Raw genomic sequence first — 27633 nt, forward strand, 5'->3', positions numbered from 1 at the left:
CAGCAAATGATCTGGTGCCAGATTTGTTTTGCTTATGTATGGCTAGAATACACAGCATGTGTAAGACACTGCCTGCTGTTGTATGAGGCTTAGTAACTCATATAATAATTGAATCTATGATGTCACAGGGACCACCGTGTCTGCGGCGGAGCACGCCCTGGTGGCGCGCAGGGCCTGCCTGAGCTTCCTGCATACCAAGCTGGGTGGGATCACCAAGCTGGACCAGGAGATGCTAGACGCCCTGAGGGTCTACGACACCAGCCTGTCCAGGGAGCCCCAGTGGGGGGACGACTTCTTTGGCATCGACCCCTTCTACATCCCCTCAGGTGGGGACACTTTGATCCTAGACTAGAGCATGGGCCCTGGTCAAAAGTAGTACACTATATAGGGAATAGGGTGCCATAGGAAGCAAGCCTAGACTAGAGCATGTAGTTTAATGGATCTGTTTTTGTAAAACATCCTTCAGTTTCTGTGTGTCATAAGAGTTGGTCTTGAATGTGTTTGACCTTTTTCATTGATTTTGTTTCCTTTTTCATTCCATTTTTTTGTCCTTTATTCTGATCAGGCCCCGAGAGTGAAGGCAGGAGCCTGACTGACTATGCCATAGCCGCAGGCACCACAGCGGTCAACGCCCAGAGGCTCCTACGGGCCCTGAAGCTGCAGAGACCTGTGCTGCTGGAGGGCTCCCCTGGAGTGGGCAAGACCAGCCTGGTGGCCGCCCTGGCAAAGGCTTCTGGGAACCACCTCGTCAGGATCAACCTCTCTGAGCAGACTGTAAGACGCCGTTCACAAACTTTCACTGGGGCTCTTGTGTTAATACAGTAGGCTTTTACTATGATTATGCCAATTTAAAATGTTACTTAAAGTTTCTGGATTCATATTTTGTATACAGTGGGTATAGAAAGTCACCACCCCCTTTCAAAATGTTCACCTTTTGTTGCCTTACAGCCTGAAATGAAAACACATAAAATCAGACTTTTTCTGGCTTTATTTACACACAGTAACCCACAATATCCAAGTGAGAAAAATGTAAACTGTATTTGGTTAAGTGAACAACCCCCCCTAGAATTGCAATTGCAAACTTGCTGAGGTATAAACAACCACCTTCCAGATCAAAAATCAAGCTAATTTGCTTCCATCTGTGATCAGTTATAGTGACTTTGATTAGTTCAGAATAAAAGCAGTTGTTCATAGAGGACTCCACTGCTTAGTAGTGCATTTCAAAGCAAAGAATCCACTATGGGCGGAAAGGTACTTTCAAAAGATCTACGAGATACAGTTGTGGAAAGGCACAAGTCAGGGGATGGCTATAAAAATATTTCAAAGGCTTTGTCTATCCCTCGGAGCACAGTTAAGACTGTTATTAAGAAGTGGAAGGCATATGGAACCACCCAGACCCTGCATAGATCAGGCCGTCCCTCCAAACTGGATGACCGGGCAAGGAGGAGACTGATCAGAGAGGCTACCAAGAAGCCAATGGCAACTTTGAAGGAGCTTCAGGCCTTTATGGCAAAAGATTGGTCAATGTGTGCATGTGACCACAATATCACAAGCGCTCCACAAATCTGGCCTCTGGGAGGGTGGCAAGAAAAAAAACACTCCTCAAAAAAGGCAACATCAAGTCTCGTTTGAGCTTTGCCAAAAAGCACATTGTAGATTCTGAGGCCAAGTGGCAAAAGGTGCTGTGGTCAGATGAGACCAAAATTGAACTTTTTGGCCTGAACGCAAAATGATGTCTGGCGAAAACCCAATACATCTTTCCACCCAAAGAACACTGTGCCTACAGTAAAGCACAGCGGTGGCAGCATCCTGTTGTTGGGGTGTTTCTCTTCAGCAAGGACTGGAACACTTGTCAGGATAGAAGGGAAAATGGACAGTGCAAAATACCGACAGATTCTTGAGGAGAACCTGCAGCCCTCTGCCAGGAAGTTGAAAATGGGAAGATGGTTCACGTTTCAACATGACAATGACCCAAAGTACACCGCCAAAGCAACCGTACAGTGGCTGAAGGACAAGAAGGGAAATGTCCTTGAGTGGCCCTAGTCAGAGCCCCGACCTAAATCCCATCGAGAATCTGTGGAATGACTTGAAGAGTGCAGTCCATGAGCGGTCGCCATGCAATTTCACTGAGCTTGAACATTTCTGCAAAGAAGAATGGGCAAATATTGCACAATCTAGGTGTGCAAAGTTAGTAGACGTATTCAAAGAGACTCATGGCTGTAATTCAAGCAAAAGGTGGTTCCACCAAGTATTAACTCGGGGGGGTGTTCACTTATCTAAATAGGGTATTTTACTGTTTTAATTTTCAGCGTTTTAATTTTATTTAATTTTTCACTTGGATATTGTGGGTTACTGTGTGTAAATAAAGCCGGGAAAAAGTCTGATTTTATGTGTTTTCATTTCAGGCTGTAAGGCAACAAAAGGTGAACATTTTGAAAGTGGGTGGCTTTCTATACCCACTGTGTAGTATTATTATGTCATTTTTGAACTTTCAACTTCAGGTACATCATATTGTCGTACTGTTATAAATGTATACGATTGTGAAATTAAATGAGTGAGGAATTAACAACACAGTAATGGACAAGTGGAAGCACTTTTAACCTATATATGATGTCATTTCATATCCTGACAGGATGTGACAGACCTGTTTGGGACCGACCTGCCTGTGGAGGGAGGAAAAGGGGGAGAGTTTGCATGGCGGGATGGCCCTCTCCTGGCTGGACTGAAGGCTGGACACTGGATTGTCCTGGATGAGGTGGGGGCTCATTAACTCACCAGCAAATAGACATTTGTATAAACTTACTTGAATTTGTGTTGTTTTAGGTGATATTTCGTGGGACCACAGAAATGTTTGGAGAAGAATGAGATTTTATGACACGTCTATTTTTCTGTGTTTTTCTGTGTAGTTAAACTTGGCATCACAGTCAGTCCTGGAGGGGTTAAACGCCTGCTTTGACCACCGTGCTGAGATCTACATCCCAGAGCTGGGCATGAGCTTCCAGGTGCAACACGAGAAGACAAAGATCTTTGGCTGCCAGAACCCCTTCACACAAGGAGGGGGGCGCAAGGGCCTGCCCAAATCCTTCCTCAACAGATTCACTCAAGTAAGTGATAAAGAGCTAGTGTTTTTTTAGATATATTATGTAATACATATTATGGTTGATTTAATATATTTTAGTAATTTGGGGAAATAAACTGACATTTCACCTATTTTCTCAGGTGTTTGTGGATCAACTGACCAGTGAGGACATGGAATTCATAGGTGACTCCATCTTCCCGAACATTGACAATCAGATCATCTCTAAAATGGTGCAGTTCAACAACCGGGTAGGTAGAGCAGTCCTGTTACACTGACAGTTTTTTGGCTCTGTGACCGTTGACCATTGGGGAGGTGACATGTGTCCATATTTGACCTCACTGTGCCAGCCAAGGACAATGCCCACCAGCCTGTAGAGCAGCGGCCGATGTTCCTCACATTTAGTGCATGGCAAAGTGACCAAAAACACTATGTCCTTGTCAAATGGGTCACTATAGTCCCTCTGATTTATGTTGAGGACTTTTCCACTTTAACTGTCCCCTCTGTAATGTCATGAAGTGACTAAGCTCCCCCCCCCATTTCAGTGTTGGCCACCATATTTCTCCTAGTCCTTTTTTGCTGTCTTAAACACCAATTTGCCCAGCCACTCACATTCTTTAACACTGTTTCCCTAAAAAACAGACAGTAAAAATATTATGTTTTGATGGACAAAGTTCTGTTGTATTCTTATTTTCTCACAGCTGGTCCATGAGGTGTCTGTGGAGAGGAAGTGGGGTCAGAGAGGAGGCCCCTGGGAGTTCAACCTGCGTGACATGTTCCGCTGGTGTCAGCTGATGCAGACCGACCAATCACCAGGGTTCTTCAACCCGGGGCAGCATGTGGGGTTGGTGTACGCTGACAGGATGAGGACCGAGGCAGACAAAGCCCAGGTATGTAGACTACAACTCCTGTACATATGTAGTACCTTTACTTGGTGGGTTTGTGTTCAAACTTTCTTTTTTATCTCTTGACGTGTTTTGTGTGTTGTCTTCAGGTGCTGTCTGTGTTCAGGAAGGTGTTTGGTGAGGACTTTGAGCCCTACACCGGATCAAGACAATTCCACATCACTCCACTCAATTTGCAGGTCTGTCATGTTGCGAACTCCATCCAATTTTCGGTTGAAAGATATTATCAATAAATGTTTTGATCGTACTGATAACATGGTGTCATTCAGAGCTAATTATCGAGGCAGTGAGTTGACCTTCCTCTCTGTCCTCCTCCTCTCTCCCTCTCATCCAGGTGGGCTTCTCTGTGCTCCAGCGTAGCGGAGGAGCCCCTGTGGCCCTGGACCCCCCTCTGTCCATCACCCACCAGGCGCTGCGGCCCCTGGAATCCCTGATGAAGTGTGTGGAGATGGGCTGGATGGCAGTGCTGGTTGGCCCCACGGCCAGCGGAAAGACTAGCCTGGTGCGCCTTCTGGCTCTGCTCACCGGACACCGCCTCCGCGTCATGGCCATGAACAGCGCCATGGACACCACCGAGCTGCTGGGAGGGTTCGAGCAGGTAACCAATCACAGAGAGACTTTTGCGAGGATCATTTTGAGCAAGGTGATGAGCAGAATGGTTATGTGATCAAGACACATAATGAGTAGTAATTAGGAATGCAAGGTGATTTGTAGATCAGTGATTCTGTGCAGTCCGACTGCAATTTAGTCAAACACGCTTCTTTGTAGGGTAAGTTCTTTGTAGCATTTGTGAGCTTTTAGTATAGAGTGTTGAATTATAGTGCTGGTTGAGTTGGGATTGCAGCACGGGTTGGGTTGGCTCCCTTTCCTTTTCAAGAGCGTTGAGTTGGGTCGGTCTATTTTCCAGGTGGACATCGTGCGGCCCTGGCAGCAGGTGCTGGAGAACGTGGACTACATCGTTGCCATGGTGACGCGGCGGGGTCTGATGTCGCTGGACGGGGCGGGGGTGCAGGATACAGAGTTCCTGTTGAAGACCTGGAGCCTGTTCTACCGCTGGCTGAAGGAGGAGGGGCTGGAGAGGACCGGGGGGACAGTGACCTCGGAGGCACTCAACAAACTGGAGGTCATCATCCTCCTCCTGCAGAAGCTTAACACCAAACTCAAGGTGTTCACAGGTAATGTCTTTTTGTCAACTTTATTTTTTATTGAAGAACACAAACAGGCAGGAAGGTACATCACAAATGCATCGGACAATTACATCTTCCTACAGGTAATGTCAGGACCAGGCAGCTCCCTCTGGAACAGATTATCACTAGAATCATGGTGACGGAGTGTATGGGTAGTGATTAATGAAATGTTTGAAGTAAGTAGTACATTTGGGTGCTAATGGGTCGTTCTACACTAGTTCGTTCTACACTAGGTCATTCTACACAGGCGCTGTGGGAAAACGAACCATAACATTTTGCTCACAGCACGTGTCATTGCTAGAGGAAAAGATCTCCCCGTCTTCATGTGATAAACTCTGGGTGAGTAGTGTAAACTCTATGTTCTGTGTCCCCACCCTCCCTCAAGACATGTCCAAGCTGCAGATGGACTTCACCCTGCTGAAGGAGCGTCTGGCCCAGCTGCAGGACGGCTGGAGTAACGGAGGCTTTGAGTGGCTGGACGGCATGCTGGTGCAGGCCCTACAGGCTGGGGATTGGCTGCTCATGGACAACGTCAACTTTTGCAGGTGAGAAATGCAGCCAATGGCATGACTAGGACCTGCATCTGAAATGATCACAATAAAGCTAATAATAACACTACATTTGTCATTTAAAGTAGATTAGGCCTTTAGCAGAACCAGGGCCTGAATCTGAAATGATCACATTGAAGGAAATGATACCGCTATATTTCTTAGGTAGTTCCTGAAACCCTTGGTCTGAGTTAACCCTTGGTCTGATGCAGGATGCCACCAGAGTGTGTTGCAGATGGTGGACGTGTGGTAAATGGCTGTTATGTTTGTGTTAAGTCCCTCTGTGTTGGACCGTCTGAATGCCCTGCTGGAGCCCGGCGGCTGTCTGACCATCAACGAGCGCGGGGTCATCGACGGAACCACACCCTCCATCACCCCACACCCCAACTTCAGGTAAAATACAAAGGATTACACACACACACACACACACTCTGTTTGGATAGTCCAGTCTCAACTCATCATGTCTCCCATCTCCTTTAGGTTGTTCCTGACCATGGACCCAGTCCATGGACAGATCTCCAGAGCCATGAGGAACCGAGGGGTGGAGATCTACATCCCAGGGGAACACGAGGGCGTCTGCTGGGACACGCTGGACCTGAAGACTGTGCTCCACACCGCTGGGGTGACCGGAGACTGTGTGTGTGACCTGCTGATCGAGATACACACCGACATCAAAGCTACCATCTGGGGTGAGCACTGGGCACTGAGAGAAACCTCTCCAAATGAAGTCGGATATCAGTTAGATGTCAGCTGGGGTTGGCAACTTGCTTGTTTCTTCAAATGAAAGGTGTCCATAGATGGTATCCATATGAATCTCTCTCTCTGTCCATCCAGACTCCCCTGCGTCATGTGTCTCCTCCCTGCTCCACGCTGCAGCCCTGCTGTCCTGCCAGCTGCAGAGAGGGGTGGACCTACCCAGTGCCCTGCAGCACGCCTGTGGGGAGGCTTACTCCCTCTGCCAACGCACCAACGCCAGCCAACGGGTACCAACCAACACCAGCTTGTCTATTATAGAACACTGTTTAAAACTCTCACTGCTACCCTCAGTCAATCAGCCTCTCCCTGTTACTCTGTGATGTAGCATACCCTGCCGACCAGTCTAGATCTGTGTAGTGACATCCCACTGTCCAATACGACTTTTATTGTCATATTATATAATATTTATAAGCTTGACATGTTTTGTCCTATGCTCTGTTTGTTCCAGCAAGCCCAGGAGGTGATTGAGCGGCACCTGTCCATCCTGGACACAGAGGACTGGGGCAGCGGACTGCTGTGTGCCGGGGTGTGGCCCGATGGCTTCCCCTCTGCCCTGCTATCCACGGAGGACTCCTGCTTCTCCTCGGTCCTCCGCGACGGACAGGTCCTCTCCTTCTGCCTCAACACGCTCAGCATGCAGGGCAAGAGGTGAGACTCGTATGTCACAGGTCGGGCCAGGAGTTTGTACTGATCATATGACAAACAGGTTAGAACTAGGCCCCAGAGTTTTACCGGGACTTATTGTCACTACCGTTTAGCTTGACTTGTGTCTGTGTGTGTCACCAGGAGCCGTCCGCTGAGCCTGTGTGACCTCCAGAGGGCGCTTCAGAGCGGGACAGTGCTGCACGAGGGTCTGGTGTTCTCCGGCGGCGTAGTGGACCTGGTGGAGGACGGTGACGCCCTACGCCTGCTGCCCACTGCCGTCAGGCTGCTCATCGAAAGGGCCTCACACTCCGACTGGATGCTCCGTACCGCCTGGCTCTCCAGCCTAGCCAAGAGCTACAAGCACGCCCCTGGTAGGGAGCTCACTCACTGCCCTTATTCCTAGGGCTTTTATCCTTTTTGGAGCTTTGTTGCTACCTACCAGGGGTGTGCATTTGGTTTATGTTACTGTTTATGTCAAGGGACTACTCTGTGGTCAGTGGAGCTTTGTAGCTGTCTGTCTATGTGGTGCATGTTACTCTTAAGGACCTCTCTGAGATCAGTTTGTTGTTTACAGAGGTGGCGCTGGTGCAGCTGGAGGCAGGGAACAGAGCTCTGAAGGCCATGTTCAGCAGCAAGCTGACTGTGAAGGGGAAGTGCCTCACTGAGCTGCTGCAACCACACAGCACAGGTAGGCTAAACTAACTCAATTCCTCAACGTATACTCTGTATACCGATTGTACAAAAAAAAAAAACTCCCCAGCTCTTTTTCACAGATCTTACATACCATAACTCCCATCAAAACAATTACTTTTCACAAATTGAACAACTGACATTACTGGTCATGTCTGTGTTCTTGTTAGATGACTACAGGATTCTGGTGGACATGCGTTGGAACAAGCAGTACCTGGACATTCTGGCCAACACGTGTAACTTTGAGGACGAGGAGAGGTACATGGAGTTCATGGAGGCCCTCAACGCAGTGGCCAACAGGTATGTGTCTGCCTGTGTCCCAAATGGCTCCATATTCCCTATATAGTGCACTGCTTTTTGACCAGGGCATATGGGGCTCTGGTCAAAACGAGTGCCTTATATAGGGAATAGGGATCCATTTGGGACACAGCCTCCATCCGGTAGTCTGGCTGTTTAGTAACTGGGTTTACATGGTGGCTGTGGTTGTTAAGTAACCTGGGTGTGATGTGTGTCTTTACAGGATCATACTGTTGATGGACAGAGAGGAGAGGGCTGCGGTGGGGAGCTGTGCTATCAAGACATCAGCACACAACAGTGCATTGAGGCTGGCCACTGCTTTCTCTAAAGGTACACAAATACATATTCACTAGTTTAGGTGAGTTTCTTCTCCATCTTCACTTGGTGACTGTACACTACACCATGTTTAACAAAACCCAGTGGAAGTCCTTGTTCAAGTATATAGTAATTTGTCACTGTACACATATAAAGGTTTTAATATTGTTGGTGTTCTAATATTAGTGTTTGTTTTGACCGTTAAAGGGACGGTGGACATTGGGCATCTGCCCCACCCAGTGCTGATGCACCTGCGCTCCTTCTTTGACCTGTGGGACACATTCACACTGCAGGCTGTGCAATCTGGACAACCCTACATATCTGACCATCTCATGTTCGAGGTTCGTCGAACTCAGTCACTACAGTCATAATACCGTAGTAGTCATTGTAGTTCCATTTTTAGTTTTTCTCATTCAGTAACCGTCGTCAACCTTGGCTTAACTTCTTTTCGTGTGTTGTGTCCACCACAGAATGAAATAGAACGGTAGTAATAAATATTATCTCTATGGTGTCCACAGATCCTGCAGCTGCTGCAGTGGAGAGACCGGTTCTGGCAGGTGTGTAACTCTCTGCCTGCCGACTCCCAGGGAGTGTCGGTCCTCTCGCTACACTGGCAGTGGGTGCAGAAACACCTCATCCTCCGGCTGCCACAGCTGTTACTGGGAGATGGCACCCATGAGTGAGTACCGCCTTCCTTTTTACCCAGGAGTCAGTATTAGAATCCTCCAATAGACATTCTGGACATTAGAATCGATGACATTGACTTGACTGTAAAAGTTGTTTTGGCTGCGTCCCAAATGGTGCCCTATTCCCTACATTGTACACTACTTTTGACCGGAGCCAGTGTACTAATATAGGGAAAGGTCATTTGGGAGGCAGACTTTGTGTTTTCTGGCTGCAATGTAATGACTGACAACAACCCTGTTCTATCCTGCTGTTCCAGTGGTCAGCAGGAGCTCCAGACGGTGTCAGCTGCCATCCAGACCGTCCTGTCTACCTCTGTTACCATGGCCACCGCCCTGAAGAGCATCCAGAAGATGCTGGGGAAACCCCTTCCATTCAAGGTACAGAGAAACACAAACACTACCTACCTTTACACTCCCCTAACTGTTATTGGCACTCAAACAAGTGCAGTAGAGGTGCTAACTTAAATAATCAAATGATACCAGAAGATCTCTGAAGTTGAATTCTCCATTATAAAAAATATAAAAAAATAAAATAAAAATATTGTCAAAGTTAAAAACATTGAATAACGTATTTGTCAGACACCTTCATCAGATAGAGTTCCAGGAGATCGTCATGTTATATGAAGCTGTCTCCCTCTCCATCTCCCATAGCTGGAGTCTGTGGCTGAGTGTGCTTCCCAGCTGAGGGTCCTGAGCAGGGCCCTGGACGTGGGCGACTTGAGGCTGGACAACACAGCCTCTCTGTGGAGACAGGAGCTGGTCCGCCTGCAGGGAGCCGCTCTGGGCCTGGACACAAAGGAAAGCCTGCTAGAAGCCTGGGGCCTGGTCTTGCTAGCCAACAACCAGCTAGAGCCCCAGAACTCAGGTAACCTGGTGCTACAGAGTGAAGTATGTGTCTCTTTGTCTGTCTGTGTGTCTGTCTGTGTTTGCGTCTGTCTAACTATTTAATTATTCCATTCTATCCTGACCCCAGGTGTCCTAGAGAGGCTGGTGTCGTGCGTACAGCAGCAGCAGGATCACATGACCTTGTGTGGCCTTCTGGAGGTACACTCCTCCATGCATGATGAGGGGGACCAGGGGGACAGTGCCCCTCCCTGTAGGGAGGTGTTACAGCAGCTCAGCCGCAGGGCCCAGCTCTGGCCACTCATGGAGGAGCTGGCCGTACTCAACCAGCTCAGGCTCAGCACCGACCTGCTGCAGCTGGCTCTCACACAGGGGTAAGAGACGGCCAAACTGGGTCAACGGAGGAAATACATTCATGAAGGATGGAGGATTATCTTGCTTTACTGAATCAGATTTTGAATCATGCCTGAAAGTATCTATTGTTTCAAATGTATCATCTCTGACATATTAAAAACATCACACAAAACCACCAATAATTACATAAAAAATAAGTTTGTTGTGTCATGTAGTTGTATCGATAACTAACTAGAGTTGACTTTTGTCCACAGGGACAGGGATTCAGAGGACAGCCTGCGTCGTGAGGTCTCCCAACACCTGCGCTTCTGTCTCCAGTCCACCCCCATGAACGTCAGCCAGCTCCAGCCCCTTTGGTTCCTCCTCAGCAGTGACCGGGTCAGTGGTTCAACCAGTTTACCCTCAGTATAATTGATTGATTTATTAATTTGTATTGTCCTTCAAGAGGACATTCCTGTACCTGTGCCTCAAACATAGAGCAGAAGATGTGGTTTTGTGTCATGTGTTGTTGACTGTGGTGCCTGCCTGCATCTCCCCTCCCAGCCTGTGGAGGAGCTGCAGTTTGTGTGGTGTGATCTGCTGTCGGAGGCCCTGTCGGCCCTGTGGAGCAGCAGTGTGACCTCTGACCCCGAGCGCTGGCTGAAGTGGGACCCCATGTGTCCTGAGGGCCAGATGATATCATCCAAGTCACCTCTGGGACCTGAAATAATGGTAGCTAATGGAACATCTATGATATTAGAGAGCTTGCCAAAACAAACTCAATGTGTGTTGATGTCAATGATGTTGATTTGATTTGTGCATCAGGATTTGGACCCATTTACATCACAGAATTTAAATCAATTTCCTGCCATTCTGATTCCAATATATTACTTCTTAACCTTGTCCCCAGGCTCAGTTGCTACCACATACAGAGCCGGCTGGTGGACAAGATTAGTTCATTCTTTAATAGAATTTGCGTTTTCCATAACTGAGGCGTTCACTCACTCTCCTTGTGTCACCTCTAGGGTCCTGACATGCTGAGCAAAGCAGTGTGGTCCAGGTGCATGTTAGGGGTTCTTAGCAGCAGCGAGACAGGGGGACGTTGGGACCCCACGGGGACAACCCTCTTATCCTCGTCCCGGGTCACCCTGGGGGAGTGGAGGGAGAGGACTGAGCAGCTCCAAGATGTCACCGCCGTGCTGTGGGACAACATGGCTGTCCCGGCCCTGGCTGAGTTCAGGTACCTCAGGCTCATAGAGAGGAATCACCATACACAACATATAGAACGCTGGCACTATAAGTAGAAAACCTCCTTACCCTACCTATATCAAGAGTGGTGCAGACAATCTATGGTTTTGATGCATGTCTATAAGACCGCTATTCATATTCATTTCATTTGGCTAGATTATCTCTATCTGTCTCACACTCTCTCTCTCGGTTCTCTCAGGAGTACTGACCTGCGGCTGCAGGGTGTGGTGCTGCGCAGGCAGCTACAATCCCTGTCGGAGCTGCTCCCCCCAGGGCTGCAGGAGGGCTACACAGAGACCTGTGAGAGCTTGGTGGAGGACCAGGACCCTCTGGTAGCTGCCCAGGAGGTCCAGACCGCCCTCAGGGACTTCCTGCCCCCCAACCTGCTCCCCGAAGGCCTGCTGGACGCCCTCCTCACCTGCCTGCAGCAGTTTGTCCAGAACAGGGTCCAGGGCTCCATCCGCGTCCAGGGCTTCAGCCAGCTGGTCCGCTCCGGAGTCTTCTGGGTCAACATGGGCCTGCTGCAGATTAAGACCTGGACCCCACAGACCATCTTCGACCCGGCCGTGAAGAGAGCCTACAAGCTGGACTACGCCCAGGAGGAGGTGGGCCACTGTCAATGCAGCAGTCTCTTATTCCTTTCAACATTGTACAGTAGTAGAGGGTAGTAATGACAGGAGATATTAAGTCTCTTATCTTTTTAACATTGGAGTAGAGATCCATTATGTTCTCTTATATGTGACGTCGACGGTGCCTCTTCCTCTCTTTCCCAGCTGGCTTTGCTGCAGGAGGAGTGGAGAGGACGCAGTCTGTCCTCTCAGCTGCTGACCGGAGCTGAGCTGGAGGAAAGCAGCACCACTGACGGCTTCCAGCATCCTCGCATCAGGTGAACGACCGTCCACAGTATCAAAACTCAATGTGTCTGACCTAAAACACCATGGCACTATATTATGCATTTGGCCACAGATAGTTCTGGTTGACTGGTTTTTGCCAGATAGGGTCTTTTTAAACTTAATTGTCTCTGTGTCTGCAAGGTACCTGTGGATCCGTATGCAGCAGGTGAAGGAGCAGATAGCAGAGCTCTCCAGGAAGCAGGCCTGCAGGCCCAACGAGCCCCAGTACGGCAGGCTCTTCCAGGAGCTGCAGCACTACCTCTGCAGCATCGGCCAGCCAGCCGCTGTGGAAGACCTGCTCTCCCACCTGCTGAAAGCCCTCCAGGGGAGCGGCCCCAAATTCAGGTCGGGGACTCAGGGCCTGCTGAAGGAGGAGGCCGTGTGGCAGGCATCACAGCACCGCTTCGCCCAGAGGCTGGCGGAGGAGTACCCGCTGTACCCTGACGTGGTGGGGCCCCTGAGGACCGCCATCCTCCAGCTCCGGCACGGCATGAGGCTGGTGGCATCCCAGGTGGCCTCCTCCCTCACCCCCATTCCTGGCCTGCCCAAGCTGGTGTCCTGCCTGCTGGCCTTCCCCTCTGTGTCCCCCAGCCTGCCCTCTTACTTGGCCAGGGCAGACTACCTGTGCTCCAGGGGGTGTATGGATGTTCTGAGGGGCCTAGGGAAGCTCTTACCCCAGCAGGATCTGGATCAAGTGGTCCCAGAGCCCGGGATGTTACTCCTGAACGCTCTGCTGTACCTGCAGTGTCACGCCCTCTCCACAGGCCAGCTCAGCCAGGACACACTCAAACTCTTCAGACACATCTGTCAGGTGGGCATCACAGGTTTTGATTGGATAACATTGGATGTCCACTTTTTAATTGGTGTTTGTGGTCTGATCTTATTGGTTGATAGTCAGGTGGACCAACCAGTGTTCATGTGGTTTGCCATGTGATATGTCCAGGCTCTGGTGAACGAGTGGGACGAGCAGGAGAGACGTGCACGGGAGAGAGAGCAGCTCGAGGCCAGTCTGTACCGCCACCGAAGCAGACTCCACGGAACGGGACTGAGCGAGGACGAGCAAGAGGAGAGAGACTTCAGACGCTGCTTCCCCCAGTTCAACAAGGTACGGTATAGTCACTTCAGGGCTAGCCAATGGATCCAATGTAATCTCTCTTTGGTTTATCACATTTCACTATCACCTTGTCAACTTTGCATCCATAACTCACCTGCCTCTCTCGCTCTCTATAATACTCTCTCTCTCTCTATAACGCTCTCTCTCTCTATAACGCTCTCTCTCTCTATAACGCTCTCTCTCTCTCTATAACGCTCTCTCTCTCTATAACGCTCTCTCTCTATATATAACGCTCTCTCTCTCTCTATAACGCTCTCTCTCTCTCTATAACGCTCTCTCTCTCTATATAACGCTCTCTCTCTCTCTATAACGCTCTCTCTCTCTCTATAACGCTCTCTCTCTCTATATAACGCTCTCTCTCTCTCTATAACGCTCTCTCTCTATCACTTTCTCTTATCTCTCTCGCCTCAGGACTTTGCTGACATCACTGCCCAGCCCAGTCTGGAAGGACCGGCAGACAGAGGAGAGCCAGAGGAGGAGGAAGTGACAGAGGATCCCAGCGAGGCTGGCTTCCTGTCTCCAGCCTGTATGAACACTGTGGTACAGGTCCATCAACGCCTCTGTCTGGGCTACACCCAATCACTGTGGTACCAGGCCAGTGCTCCAGCCAATCACAGCAGAGATCACATCCGAGCTCTGGTCTCCTCCTATCAGACCACAGCCCCTGTGATGTCACGCTTCTACCATCTCATGGGTGGGTAGTACACTTAGTCATGCCATGTCTGTATGCATATCTATACAATTACACAACGTCTGAAATGGACAGGTGTTGGGACTTTTAAGCCCTGCCTACAGTATGTTATCCTATGATTTACCTGAATCCTGCTCTTCTCTTTAGAATATTTCCATAACTCTACTGTTTGCTGTTTTAAGACATTATGACTTTGTCTAAAACTGTATTTCCCCCTTGTGGCCCTTAGACTCTGAGATGGACCAGCAGATGACAGGCACCCAGCTGCTCCTCAGCGCCCTGCTCCAGAACACGGTTCAGGGGACCCCGGGGCCCGAAGGCCTGACCCTCCAGCCAGACGGGCCCTATGACTTCTACCAGCAGCCCAACATGAGTGAGGCCCGCCTGTGTCTGCCAGTACTGGAACAGCTGGCCCTGGCCGTCAGACAGAGGCTGGAGGAGTGGCCTGAGCACCCTGCCCTAGTGCAGGTAACCATGAGTGTGACCCAACCTATGGGCTTATAAGTATCTCATATCTCCTAGTAAGGGTTTGCTGTTCTTAGTTGAGTGCTATTTTAAATGAATATTACTTACTTATTACCTAATCCACTTAATTCCTGTGTGGAACATAATGCTTTCACAAGAGAGAAATAAACATAGGCTAATGAGTCCTTCCACCAGTGTCAGTAAGCATTCAGGTGTTTAGTGTTGCTGTGTCTGTCTCTCTGTTCCAGTTGACGGTGGTCATGGAGAGGATCATGGCCTTCAGTCTGGCCAGCCCACTGGCCAAGTTCCTCAACGGCCTGGAGATCCTGCTCAGCAAAGCCCAGGTGAGTCCTCCTGCCACCACCACTGCTGTTTTTCTCCCTCTCTTAGCCTGGTCCTAGATGCAGTATGTTTGTGCTGTCGTGACCATAGGAGTTGGCAAGACCGTACACACAGATATGTGGCAAGGCTATCCAGCGGCGGCAGGTAGCCTAGCGGTTAAGAGCGTTGGGCCAGTAACCGAAAGGTCGCTGGTTCGAATCTCAGAGCCGACTAGTGGAAAAATCTGGAGCTGTGCGCAAGGCACTTAACCCCAATTGCTCCTGTAAGTCGCTCTAGATAAGAGCGTCTGCTAAATGACTTAAACGTGAAATGTAAATATGGCTAGCTCTCCCAGGGAAGGCTCCATACACACTCCCTATAGATGTGTCCCAAGTGGCACCCTATTCCCTATAGCCCTAGTCAAAAGTGCCAAAAGTGCCTTAAAAAGGCAATAGGGTGCCATTTGGGACGCAGCCCATGTCTTCCATCAATGGCGCTAACCCTGTTCTAACCTAACCCCCTTTGCCCTCCTCAGGACTGGGAGAACAACGCCAGCCGCAAGGTCTCTCTGAGGAGGGAGCTGGAGCCTGTCACTAACCTCATCATCCAGTGGCGCAAACTGGAGCTCAAGTAAGAAACGGAAACAACAGGCAGGGTTATAATCCTGGTTATGATACTATTACCTTTTAAAAATATAATATCATTTTGGGTTAGAGTTATTTTAGTGTAGACTCTTGATGAGCAATTAGCATGCATTTTAACACTATGGGAGAAAAATGGATCCAGTTTCACACAAGCCACTAGACCAGGGTTCTTCAATTCCGGTCCTGGAGGGCCGAAACACCTCTGTTTTTCATCCTCTCCTTCTAATCAGGGGCTAATTCAGACCTGGGACACCAGGTGAGTGCAATTAACTACCAGGTAGAAATAAAAAACAGAAGTGTTTCGGCCCTCCAGGACCGGAATTGAAGAACCCTGCACTAGACTTTAAGTTATTTTCTTTTCTTTCTTTATACGCATCAACAGCTGTTGGTCCAGCAGTCTGGACAATGCCTTGAAGCGTCACACAGAGAGATCCACCAAGCACTGGTTCTCACTCTACCAGCTGGTTGAGAGGTATCTGGAGGAGCAGAGGATGGGCACCAGCACAGGTACCTATTGCACATTGATAATAACGTTGGATCACATTCATAAGGTACCAAACGGAAGAAAACAGACTAAGACAGGAAGGGACTACCTGGACCTGTCCAATAAGAAACAACAATTTTTTGTTTCTGTTGGGGGGGAAAATGAAGCGTTTTCCATTGCATGGCCTAATGAACTGGAGTATTAGGAAGAACCGTATCTTACCCAGCTAACTCTCCCTGTCCTCTGTGTTATCTCCAGTAGAGGGCGATCTGTCTCTGGAGAGTCTGTCCCTGTCCACGGTGTCGTCCACGCTGCAGGCCTTCATGGAGGGTTCCACCCTAGGGGAGTACCACACGCGGCTGGCCATGCTGCTCAGCTTCCACTGCCACATCCTCCTGGCCCCCAGCCAGCACGGACAAGGTGGGACCCAACCCAGCGTCACCTTTACAGATACACAGTAGTCTGCACTAAGTCAGTTGACTTGGTGTTCACCTTTTAGACATGCAGCTGTAGTTCTGAATAGGAAATCCTTCCTGCTTTCACAGAACCTCTCTGTAGTCTCCTATGGAATCTGCACAAGTACTACTCACAGTTCTCAGAATGCATCCAGACCAAAGTCACTCAGCTCCGCCAGCCCATTGAGAAGGAGCTCAAGGACTTTGTGAAGATCTCCAAGTGGAACGACGTCAGTTTCTGGTCCATCAAACAGTCGGTGGACAAGACCCATCGGTAAGATTGCCTGTTAATAAATAATCCTCATTTTCTTGTTTACAAAAAATGACCGTTACACCATACCTTTTGGAGCTTGAACCCAATGCAGTAAATACATTACATTATAGACTGGGTGGTTCGAGTCCTGAACGCTGATTGGCCGACAGCCGTGGTATATCAGACTGTATACCACGGTATGACAAAACATTTATTTTTACTGCTCTAATTACATTGGTAACCAGTTTATAATAGCAATAAGGCACCTCGGGGGTTTGTGGTGTATGGCCAATATACCACGGCTAAGGGCCGCATTGCGTCGTGCCTAAGAACAGCCCTTAGCCGTGGTATATTGGCCATATACCACACCCCCTCGGGCCTTATTGCTTAAATATCCACCACTCTCATGGTTTCCCAGCACCCTGTTTAAGTTTGTGAAGAAGTTTGAGGCAGCGCTGAGTGGGCCGTGTGCCCCGGCACTGATGGAGCAGGGCAGCAGTGCTAGCCTGGACAGTGTGGATGCCAACCAAGAGAACACCCCACTGCACAGGATTCACCATGCCTTGAAGAACGCCCTCCCTGGCAAGGCCAGAGACCTACAGGTGCAGTACAAACCCCCTCTAGCCACAATCACTCGCATCAAACAGACAAGTGTCAATAATATACAATGTCAATACGGCATGTATACCATGGTATCAGCATCAATGTTCTGTTCCGACACTTGTTCTGACACAAAAACGTTATTGTTCTGACTCATAAAATGACAGTTTGGACCAGGATCGCTATCCACAAAGCGCTCCTTCAGTACATTCGTATGATGTTGGCAATGACTGTGCTTGACATACTGTGTGTTCCAGAGTGAGACCCCAGAGGAGGGCCTGGCAGGCGTGGAGCCCTCGTCTCTGCAGGGCCGCCTTCCCCTCCTCACCAGGAAGATGAGGAAGATGTGTGTGACCCTGGTGAAGAAGAACCCTCTGCTCGAGCTCTCTGAGGACCTGGACGTCTTCACCGGTAAGAGCTGGAGAAAAACTATGGCCTCACAGGTTTTAGATGAGAAACGTCTGCTTGTACTGCCTCGTTGAGAATCCATCATGAATGACAATGAGAAAAAAACCGGTATCAAAGGTTTTGGATGAGAAATGTTTTCTAAAGTTCTACTACATTTACATTACATTTACGTTTTAGTAATTTAGCAGACGCTCTTATCCAGAGCGACTTACAGTTAGTGAGTGCATACATTTTCATACTGGCCCCCCGTGGGAATCGAACCCACAACCCTGGCGTCGCAAACGCCATGCTCTACCAACTGAGCTACACGGGGGGCTACCTCGGATTAGATTGTGGAAAAATCCCTCTGATTATAATTTTGACTAAGATATTTGTTTTTATTTCAGGGGAGATTATCAGTAACCTGCGTGACCTCCAGAGCCTCACGATCGACCTGAAAGCTGAGAAGGAGAAGCAGAAGTCAGAGGTCAAACACATCCTCCAGCAGAAGCAGAGAGCCCTGTCTGACCTCTTCAAGATGCTGACTGAGATCGGTGAGTCCCTCTACATAGACTTTATATCCCAAGCTTATGTCAGTGTGATAAAACACTGATACTGTAGACCTATATGACTGGGGTTTACTGACTGTGCAACCGTCTCTGTGCAGGTCTGTCCTACCGTAAGGGCCTGAACTGGAACAGAACAGCGGACCCAGAGGAGACCCTGTGTCTGCAGCCGCTGGAGCTGCAGACCGCCCTGGCTGCAGTCAGGACCCAGGAGCAGGCCGAGAACACGTAAGACAAGACGCACCCACCTGGTTGCTACACAGACACCACACCTGAAATATTACACTTTGAGATGCTGTGCAGTATGTCATTGAATAGCTGTGCAGTACGTCATTGAATAGCTGTGCAGTACATTTTTATATTTTAGTCATTTAGCAGATGCTCTTATCCAGAGCGACTTACAGGAGCAATTAGGGTTAAGTGCCTTGCTCAAGGGCACATCTACAGATTTTTCACCTATTCGGCTCGGGGATTAGAACCAGCGACCTTTCGGTTACTGGCACAACGCTCTTAACCACTAAGCTACCACTAGCTGTGCAGTACGTCATTGAATAGCTGTGCAGTACGTCATTGAATAGCTGTGCAGTAAGTCATGGAGTAGCTGGTTGACTGTGGCATGGAACTGTGTCTGTTTCAGTTTGTTTACTGAGATGAACGCCGCGTGGGACGGCTGTCAGAAGTATTTCTACCGCTCGTGGGCCCGCAGAACGGCCATGATGACTGCTCTTCAGAGCGCTGCTAAGGTGAAATACTGAGAAGGAATGACCAACAGATTGACTTTATTGCGATTGAGAAATATCGGTTATTTTGTGTGTTCTAAATGGGGTCTAAACCATTGAATTACTGCCAAATAAAATGATAGGATATCCATGGTCTTAACGCGTCTGACTTAGCAAATATGAAAAAGTGTGTGCCGCAATTTGAAATTGGTGTCTGATATTTTTAACTGTGTGTATGTGTTCCAGGAGCTGGGGATTGGGAACATTGATCGTTGCCGAGGCTTCTCCTCCCATCTGTTCAAGCTGCTGCTCAGACAGAGGCGACGCATGGCCAAGCTCACAGAGCAGTGGGTCCACCACAGGTGAACCTTAACCTTACACCTCAGAACTTACAATTTGGATAGAGTTGTGTATCTCTTAGTATTACTGTGTCCAAAATGGCACCCTATACCCTATATGGCACCTTATTCCCCATAGCGTCCTAGTCAAAAGTAGTGCACTATATAGGGAATAGGGTTCTATTTGGAAGACAACTTGAGTATCTCTATCTGTAGTTGTCCTTCTAACACTCTTTTTGGCTTGTATCCTCTCTAACACATACAGGAGGCTAACAGTCAGTGTTCAGGGCATCCAGGCTAACCTCCAGTCCCACAGTGAGGCCGCTGGTGGCCTTCCCCCCCAGGCTTCTCTCCAGGGCTGGGTGATCAAGGCCCAGGGCCTGGCGGCGCAGTGTGCCACCCTCCTCCAACAGCTCTCCTGGCTGCTGCAGTGTTGCCCTGAGGGACCCCAGCAGACTGACGGGTCAGGCGGGCAGAGGGAGCCCACCCTGAGGTGCCCGTCCCCCCTGGCATCTCAGAGGCAGCCCCCTGGGTGTCTGCTGAGGAGGGGAGACCCGGCCTGGAGCCAGCTGAGCCAGCGCGTTGCGGACATGCTGGGTCAAACCCGGAGCCTGAAGGAGGAGCTGGATGCAGTGGCACTGCAGTCCACACAGGGGGCGCTGCACTCCTGGTAAGGCCTAGGAGCACAAGATAGCATTAGGAATACTGATAGCATTACACAGATAAGAGCATTAAGCTTTGGTCTTCATGTCTTTTTAGATATCCTCTACATTGAAATCAATGGTTGATTTTGATCTTGTTAGATCATTTAATAATTGAACCATTATGTGAATATTCCTTCCCATTCATGCTCATTTGCTAACCCTCCCTCCTCCTCATTTCCTCAGGAGCCACTTCTCTGTGTGTTGCTCTGGCTATGACCGGCTGGGTTCCGTGGCGGCACAGATGCCCATGGTGGAGCAGCTGTTCACCCCCACCGCCCCCGAGGGCACGGTCGACACCCAGCCTGGCCTGACCCGGGGCTTGCAGTACGTCAGAGGAGAGGTGGAGGCCACCCTGATGGAGTTCACCACCTGGAAGACCCAGCTACTCTCCCTGGGCCACGCACACACAGGTGAAAACAGACCGATCATGCTTAGTCAATCGATCAGTCACATGTAGATTATAATGCCCTTTTCTACATCAGAAGTAATCCTGCGTAGACGCCATCATAGAACAAATGGTATTCCAATGGAATTACACTGGTGTTCAAATTGTATTACATTGTTATTACATTGTTCAAATAATTTTCTCTTTTCTCTCAGGTTACCAGCAAACATTTCGCTCAGAGTTCTCTGCTGAACTTGAGAAGGCCATCAACACTGTGCTGGTTTCCGTGCAGACCCTGGTGAAGAGGAGGGAGGGGGAGCAGCAGGGAGAACAGCAGACAGACACCAAGAGAGGTGAGGAGAGACTCCTGCTGTCTGCCTCCAATAACACACCTGGGTCGTATTCGCTAGGCACCAAACAGAAGAAAACAGACTGAAACTGGGACTTTGCTTTGTGTCCTTGTGTGGTTATTGTCGGAGAACTGTAGGAGAACTACCTGTCTAAAAAAGCAAGCCAGAGTGAGACTGGGCCAAGATTTGTTAACATGATCAATCCTAGCGTCCTGTAAAGTGTGTTGATCATTGATGGGGAATGGGGATGTCATTTCCTGTCGTATCTGCCTGTTCCAGAAGGTGAGGAAGAGGAGCCCCAGGAGGACCTGCTGAAGCCTGGTCACCTGAGCCGTCTGCTGGATGAGGAGTTAGGAGCAGAGGTGGCGTCTCTCTCCCTGGGGGAGGTCAGCGACACACTGGAACAGCTACTGGAGAGACTCAGAGTACACCGAGACTCCTGTCCACCTCACCAGCTCCAGGTGGGTGCAGTCACATAGCATATACTGTAGCCTATACCGCCCTCTAGTGTAGTGGAGATACAATACTAAAACACAATGCTACTGTAAGGTAGCCAATAATATCAAAGTCGCCGTAGGAGTTCATTATTCTTTCTCCCGACGTTTTCTGAAAGATGATGTCCTGTTGTTTCAGATTGCTTTGTTTGTGATATTCATATATCACCATTGACCTTCTGTTTTACTCCTTTGTGCTGTGTTTAGGAGCTGAGTGAGGCGTGCAGGCTTCTGGTGCGTCTGGAGCCCATGTTGGGGGTGTACTCTGAGCTGGTACGCTACTACCTGGCCGTGTCACTGGGAGCCCACAGGAGCACTGGGAAACTGCTCTCTGTCCTGGCTGGTATCTTCACGGAGCTAGCCCAGAAGGTAGTGTGCTATAACCCTTCTACTGGGATCTGCTTTAAAACACAGTATAAGGTTCTCTGTGAAAACGTTTTAAGTAGTGAAAAACGTTAGCACAAACTGTAGTTTCAGTACCTGTTTATTTCTACTGTTTGGGTAAGTCACCTACGCTGCAATGGTGCTACAGTACAGCCACTTTTTTTTCTTGTTGATTGTCCTATTGTCTTGTTCTGCAGGGCTTCTGCCTCCCCCAGGAGCTGATGGAGGGAGGGGACGGAGAGGGGGCCACAGAGTTCCACGACTACGAGGGTGGAGGCATCGGAGAGGGAGAGGGCACCAAAGACGTTAGCGACAAGATCGAGAATGAAGAGCAGGTGATGTCTACAAGAATGACATTTATAATGCAGACATTATAAGATCTATGTTTTTTGAGTAGTGTTGCTCATGAAGGGGCGAAGCCTAACTTCCACTGACATCAATTCATGACTAAGTAAAAAACATTGACTTGGTGAGAGTTGGGATTCACCCCAAAAGTTAAAACGTTTTGCTAGCTAAAATTGTAATGTTTCTGTCGTAGGTGGAGGATACGTTCCAGGAAGGCCAGGAAAAGAAGGAGGAGGAGCCTGACAAGAAGAACATTGAGGAGGAGGACAACGCCATCGAGATGTCTGAGGACTTTGACGGCCAGATGCATGATGGAGACCAGCAAGAGCCAGGTGGGAAGACAGACCTCTTAACACACAGCCTCATGGCAGTCTGAACTTTCTCCTGGGTCATGTTCATTAGGCACCAACGGGAGAAAATAGACTGAAACATTGACTACCTCGAATCTGTCCAATAAAAACACATTTTCATTGTCTGTTGCAAAACGCTTTAAACCGTTCTCTGTTGCATGCCCTAATAAAGCCAACCCTGGTCTCACATCGCAAAGCGCTCTTGGTTGTTCCTTTTCAGGTGAGGATGACGAGGAGGAGTCTGACAAAGAGGAGGATGAAGATCTGGATAAGAAGATGGGTGACCTAGGCGAGGGCCAGACGGACACGCTGGATGAGAGGATGTGGGGTGATGATGAGGATGATGACGAGGAGGAGGGCAGTGACAAGGAGGAGGAGTCAGGCCAAGGAATGGACCAGGTACGGGGAGGAATAATTCGATTAAACTGTGTTGAAATATCTGACCGAGAGTGCAGTATCTGCCACTTGCGACCAGTCAGCATGCTACTGTATTCGTTGTTTAGTAATTGTTCTTCTGTTTGTCTTCAGGGGGAATCAGAACTGGTCGCCAAGGACGACAACCTGGATGCAGCAGACCCCAACAAAGACAAGAACAAAGACGATCAAGACCAAGAGTTGGACGAAGAGGATAAGGAGAAGATCCACGAACAAGGGGACGAGGTAAGCTTTAACTAGGAAACAATGTTCACTTAGAAAGACCAGTAGTTTGGTCAAACTATCCCTGGCTGTGTAATGAGCATGCGGCCACTAAATTTCAGGCTGTAGTTAGGTGTGTTTTAGCAGGACTGCCAGACCGTATCTGATTTGAGTTTTTCTGTGTGTGTGTGTTCCAGCGGGAGTTTGATGAGAACGAGGTGGACCCGTACCACGGGAAGCAGGAGAAGAAGCCTGACCCGGAGGCCATGGACCTGCCTGATGAACTCAACCTGGACCAGGAGGAGGAGGAGGCCGGGGACGAGGGGGATGGAGAGGGAGAGGGAGAGGGTGAGGCTTCAGCAAGGTTGAAGGGTCAACAGGGGAGGAGAGGAACATACTTGGGTTCAAATATTATTTGTCTTCTTTCAAATACTTTGTGTTGGACTGCCAGGTAGGCAGGGTTTGTACTTTGAGACTATTCCACTGGGTCCATTGTGCCCGGCAAGCTTAATTAAATCCCCCATGCAGTCTTTGTAATTGTATTTTTAAATCATCGCTTTGTCTAATAAATCACTTTGTGTTTATTTAATAAAAATAACTCCAATATATATTTTTTATCATATATTTCCCTGAGCCTCCTTTGGCCCTTGAAATGCTCAGTCTGATCGTGTGGGTGTTAGGAAACAAATGTTATTCACATACATAGCCCTGATTGGCTGATAGATCTAGAGCCCAACCCCTTACCCAGATGAACAGTCATTGGTCTATTATAATCAGATCACATTGTGACATGATGTGGGCCAAAAATTCCATCCCACCTGAATTATTTTTCTCCAAATAGCACTCACTCAAAAAGGGCATTATCAATTTCAGTATTATCTTGACCTCCGTGTGGAAATGTCTTTAAAAAAAAAAAAACGGGATAAACATGTTTTTAACTTTACTGCCCCTTTAAGCGCAGCTAAATGATTTGAAAGAAAACAAATACTACTTGAACCCATGTCTGGAGAGGAACAGGTGGAGACACCACAGAACCAGTGTCTGACAATTGAGTTTCTTTCCTCCAGAGGAAAACCCGTTGGACATTGACGAGAAGCCCATGGAGCTGGACGAAAAGGAGGGAGCGGAGGAGGAGGGAGGGGCGGAGGAGATGGCTGAAGATCAGACAGACAAACAAGGAGAGGAGGAAGGCCAGGAACCCAAGACTGAGGAGGAAGAGGGAGGTGGAGGAGAGAAAACCGAGGAGGACAAAGAGGCGGCCAAGGAGGAGGAGGAGGAGGAGGAGGAGGAGGTTGAGAAGGACGAAGGACGGGAGGCTGGGAAAGAGGAGGACATGGCCATCCCTGCAAACGAAGGCCAGAAACCAAAGGTTGTATGACTTGTCTCTTCTTGCACCTTGGAGATCCAGATTGTTTTGCTAGTCGGGTGTTTAACACCTTTCTTCGTCATTGCCCACAGGAGGAGGAAGAGGAGGGTGCGGGTGAGGATGAGAAGCAGCCAGAGTCCGCAGAGCGGAAGGAGCACAAAACGGACGGTCAGACGGGAGAGGAGAACGTCCAGAGTGAAACAGCCGTGGAGCTGGCAGGGGAGGCATCCGAGAGAGACCAAGCTAAAGAGGTACACACCCACCTCACCCAACCCATTTACAGCCCATGGAAATGATTAAATGCACACACTTGACCCTCTTGTGTTGTTGTGTTGTCCAGGAGCATGGTAGTGGAGCGGCTGATGCCAGTCAGTCAGAGGGACACGAGTCCAAACTCATGGCAAGGATGTCCTCTCAGAAACAGAGCCAGAGCAAGACACAGGTATGTCTGGTCTACGAATCTCTACAGCACGTGTCACTCATTCCACGGAGGGCTGAGTGTCTGAGGGTTTTCACTCCTCCCTTGTACTTGATTGATGAGTTAAGGTCACTAATTAGCAAAGAACCCCCCTCACCTGGTTGTCTAGGTCTTAATTGAAAGGAAAAAACTAAAACCCGCAGACACTAGGCCCTCCATGGAATGAGTTTGACACCCGGCTCTACAGTATGTTCTTGAGGTGAAGTGAGACCGAAACATTTCAAAACGTGATCAAATTCCATTTGGGTTTTTAAGATGAGCAATATATTTCCAAATGTGTTCTTATTCTGACCTGGCTGTTCCAGAGCTTCAAGAGGAAGCCGGGGCAGGCGGAAAACGAGCGCTCGACGGGCGACTACAACGAGCGCATCAACAAGCGCCTGCGCACGGTGGAGAGCAGTAAGGAGAAGACGCAGGAGAACAACCAGACTGAGGCCCAGCAGGAGTCCGACCTGTATGAGCACATCAAACAGGGAGAGACGGCCTACGACACACAGACATTCGGTGAGGCAGCAATACACCACCGAACACTCACTGCACAGATATCCATACCACAGAGTTCCCGTCACACTTTTATCATCATTAGAAGACGATCGTCGAAGATGTCAGCTTCCCTTCCAAGTGTCCTGGTACCGTTCTAAAACCTTGTCTCTTGACATTTTACAGATGTTGCCAGTGCAGACCAGCAGAAACCAGACGGAGCCCCCCAAGAGGAGGTCCAAGAGGATGAGGACATTGCTATGGATACGGAGGAGCAGGAAGAGAACCTGCAGGCTGTTGAGGCCCAGGAGTTGAAGCCAGAGCAGCTGGAGTCGAACAGAGCATCACAGAAAGGTGCTCTAACCATCTCCTCATCTCACTTGTGTGTGTGGGTGCGTGTGTGTTTGCCTGTTGTTAATGTGTCTTACTGTCTGTTCTCCACTGTAGGTCTAGACAGCGGAGAGCTGGAGGCTCAGAGGCAGTGTGAGGAAGACGAGGAGAGGCCAAAAGACACAAAGGGTCACAGTGACGAAGAGCACCAAGAGAGAAGCACAGAGTCTACAATCCACACCGTCCCAGAGTTGCTGATAGACACACTGCAGGTACCAGATAGATGATCTGAGACCTGCTTAGTGCTCTACTACTATAGAAACAGATCTGTCAGAAAGCTCTGGAGCACTCTGTATAAGATTAGCTGAATGTTTGTGTGTGTGTGTCCAGAACCCAGTCCGCGACCCAGAGGAACTGAGGAGGGAGATGGAGCTGCAGCTGGAAGCCTGGATGAAACAGGCCCCTGGAGACCGGGAGGAGGTACCAGCACTTTGGATGTCCTGCAACACATTCACAATACCGGACACTATTTACCCTGTCATTCTCTGTTCTAATCACCTACCACTAGAAGTTCAGATCTCTGTGTAACTCATGCTGTGGTCTTGCCCTATAGGAGAGTGCAGCGGCAGCTATGTGGCACCAGTACCAGACTCTGACCTCGGCCCTGTCCCAGCAGCTGTGTGAGCAGCTCCGCCTCATCCTAGAGCCCACGCAGGCCGCCAAGCTCAAGTGAGTACCTACCGCAACAGATCATTCAGGGAGATCACAGACCAGAACATTTACAGGCTTTTGTAACCTTTTCTATTCATTCATTTATATTTTGCTCTTCTCATTTTAAATCATGTTTTTTCTTTTTAATTTCAGTACACATATTAGCACATTTTTTATTCTGTTTTCTCGCTGTGTCACAGAGGAGACTTCCGCACGGGGAAGCGTCTGAACATGCGGAAGGTGATCCCTTACATCGCCAGTCAGTTCCGTAAAGACAAAATCTGGCTGAGGAGGACCAAGCCCAGCAAGAGGGAGTACCAGATCTGTCTGGCTGTGGACGACTCCTCCAGCATGGTGGACAACCACTCCAAACAGGTACAGTAGGGCTTCTCAGAGGGATGAGTGGACACAATAACCTTAGAGCAGGGGTCGGCAACAGGCGGCCCGCGGGCCAAAACCGACCCGCAAGTGATTTTATTTGGCCCCCCAAAGTTTTTAGCAACAAATAAAGCTTCAAATCACCAGGAATTAAGCTAAGAATGAGTTTAATTTAGGAAATCTGTTAATCAAGTATTCCAACGAATAGAAAAGAGACGTGATCGTGTCTCAATGTAATCAAGGTATGAAATTATTATTTTCAAATACAATCTCTTTTTGGCCCCCCGACCAGCCGCTCCGACAAAAATCAGCTGGGGCTGAATCTAGTTGCCTACCCCTGCCTTAGTCAGTTTGCTGCAGGAACAATGTACAGTTGAAGTCTGAAGTTTACATACACCTTAGCCAAATACATTTAAACTCAGTTTTTCACAATTCCTGACATTTAATCCTAGTAAAAATTCCCTGTTTTAGGTCAGTTAGGATCACCACTTTATTTTCAGAATGTGAAATGTCAGAATAATAGTAGAGAGAATTCTTTATTTCAGCTTTTATATCTTTCATCACATTCCCAGTGGGTCAGAAGTTTACATACACTCAATTAGTATTTGGTAGCATTGTCTTTAAATTGTTTAACTTGGGTCAAACATTTCGGGTAGCCTTCCACAAGCTTCCCACAATAAGTTGGGTGAATTTTGGCCCATTCCTCCTGACAGAGCTGGTGTAACTGAGTCAGGTTAGTAGGCCTCACACTTTTTCATTTCTGCCCACACATTTTCTATAGGA

General features: G+C 48.8%; 1 protein-coding gene across 1 annotated transcript in view; it reads left to right on the top strand.

Moving 5' to 3' along the window:
* The window catches only part of LOC121549024 (midasin-like), a 60177-nt gene that overhangs the window by 25439 nt on the left and 7105 nt on the right, over positions 1–27633 (top strand). The window contains exons 35-96 of the mRNA XM_045210252.1: positions 129–326; positions 566–774; positions 2633–2755; positions 2907–3104; positions 3220–3327; positions 3778–3966; positions 4071–4160; positions 4316–4579; positions 4889–5156; positions 5554–5713; positions 5993–6109; positions 6197–6405; positions 6551–6699; positions 6921–7120; positions 7259–7488; positions 7692–7805; positions 7978–8107; positions 8328–8434; positions 8627–8760; positions 8938–9098; positions 9363–9483; positions 9757–9970; positions 10079–10322; positions 10557–10680; positions 10846–11013; positions 11307–11521; positions 11729–12134; positions 12303–12415; positions 12564–13233; positions 13366–13527; positions 13948–14230; positions 14457–14695; positions 14941–15036; positions 15549–15643; positions 16040–16164; positions 16400–16561; positions 16687–16870; positions 17268–17451; positions 17707–17860; positions 18244–18390; positions 18504–18630; positions 19040–19145; positions 19368–19483; positions 19725–20129; positions 20347–20573; positions 20764–20901; positions 21178–21359; positions 21600–21761; positions 21974–22111; positions 22315–22453; positions 22692–22870; positions 23000–23131; positions 23305–23455; positions 24175–24476; positions 24566–24724; positions 24814–24915; positions 25257–25455; positions 25618–25785; positions 25879–26033; positions 26152–26241; positions 26375–26490; positions 26673–26847. Of these exons, the coding sequence (XP_045066187.1) occupies positions 129–326; positions 566–774; positions 2633–2755; positions 2907–3104; positions 3220–3327; positions 3778–3966; positions 4071–4160; positions 4316–4579; positions 4889–5156; positions 5554–5713; positions 5993–6109; positions 6197–6405; positions 6551–6699; positions 6921–7120; positions 7259–7488; positions 7692–7805; positions 7978–8107; positions 8328–8434; positions 8627–8760; positions 8938–9098; positions 9363–9483; positions 9757–9970; positions 10079–10322; positions 10557–10680; positions 10846–11013; positions 11307–11521; positions 11729–12134; positions 12303–12415; positions 12564–13233; positions 13366–13527; positions 13948–14230; positions 14457–14695; positions 14941–15036; positions 15549–15643; positions 16040–16164; positions 16400–16561; positions 16687–16870; positions 17268–17451; positions 17707–17860; positions 18244–18390; positions 18504–18630; positions 19040–19145; positions 19368–19483; positions 19725–20129; positions 20347–20573; positions 20764–20901; positions 21178–21359; positions 21600–21761; positions 21974–22111; positions 22315–22453; positions 22692–22870; positions 23000–23131; positions 23305–23455; positions 24175–24476; positions 24566–24724; positions 24814–24915; positions 25257–25455; positions 25618–25785; positions 25879–26033; positions 26152–26241; positions 26375–26490; positions 26673–26847 (11132 nt within the window). The remainder of the gene's footprint in view (positions 1–128; positions 327–565; positions 775–2632; positions 2756–2906; positions 3105–3219; positions 3328–3777; positions 3967–4070; positions 4161–4315; positions 4580–4888; positions 5157–5553; positions 5714–5992; positions 6110–6196; positions 6406–6550; positions 6700–6920; positions 7121–7258; positions 7489–7691; positions 7806–7977; positions 8108–8327; positions 8435–8626; positions 8761–8937; positions 9099–9362; positions 9484–9756; positions 9971–10078; positions 10323–10556; positions 10681–10845; positions 11014–11306; positions 11522–11728; positions 12135–12302; positions 12416–12563; positions 13234–13365; positions 13528–13947; positions 14231–14456; positions 14696–14940; positions 15037–15548; positions 15644–16039; positions 16165–16399; positions 16562–16686; positions 16871–17267; positions 17452–17706; positions 17861–18243; positions 18391–18503; positions 18631–19039; positions 19146–19367; positions 19484–19724; positions 20130–20346; positions 20574–20763; positions 20902–21177; positions 21360–21599; positions 21762–21973; positions 22112–22314; positions 22454–22691; positions 22871–22999; positions 23132–23304; positions 23456–24174; positions 24477–24565; positions 24725–24813; positions 24916–25256; positions 25456–25617; positions 25786–25878; positions 26034–26151; positions 26242–26374; positions 26491–26672; positions 26848–27633) is intronic.

This window comes from Coregonus clupeaformis, chromosome 33 (assembly GCF_020615455.1).
Source record: "Coregonus clupeaformis isolate EN_2021a chromosome 33, ASM2061545v1, whole genome shotgun sequence".
In the NCBI taxonomy this organism is placed as follows: domain Eukaryota; kingdom Metazoa; phylum Chordata; class Actinopteri; order Salmoniformes; family Salmonidae; genus Coregonus; species Coregonus clupeaformis.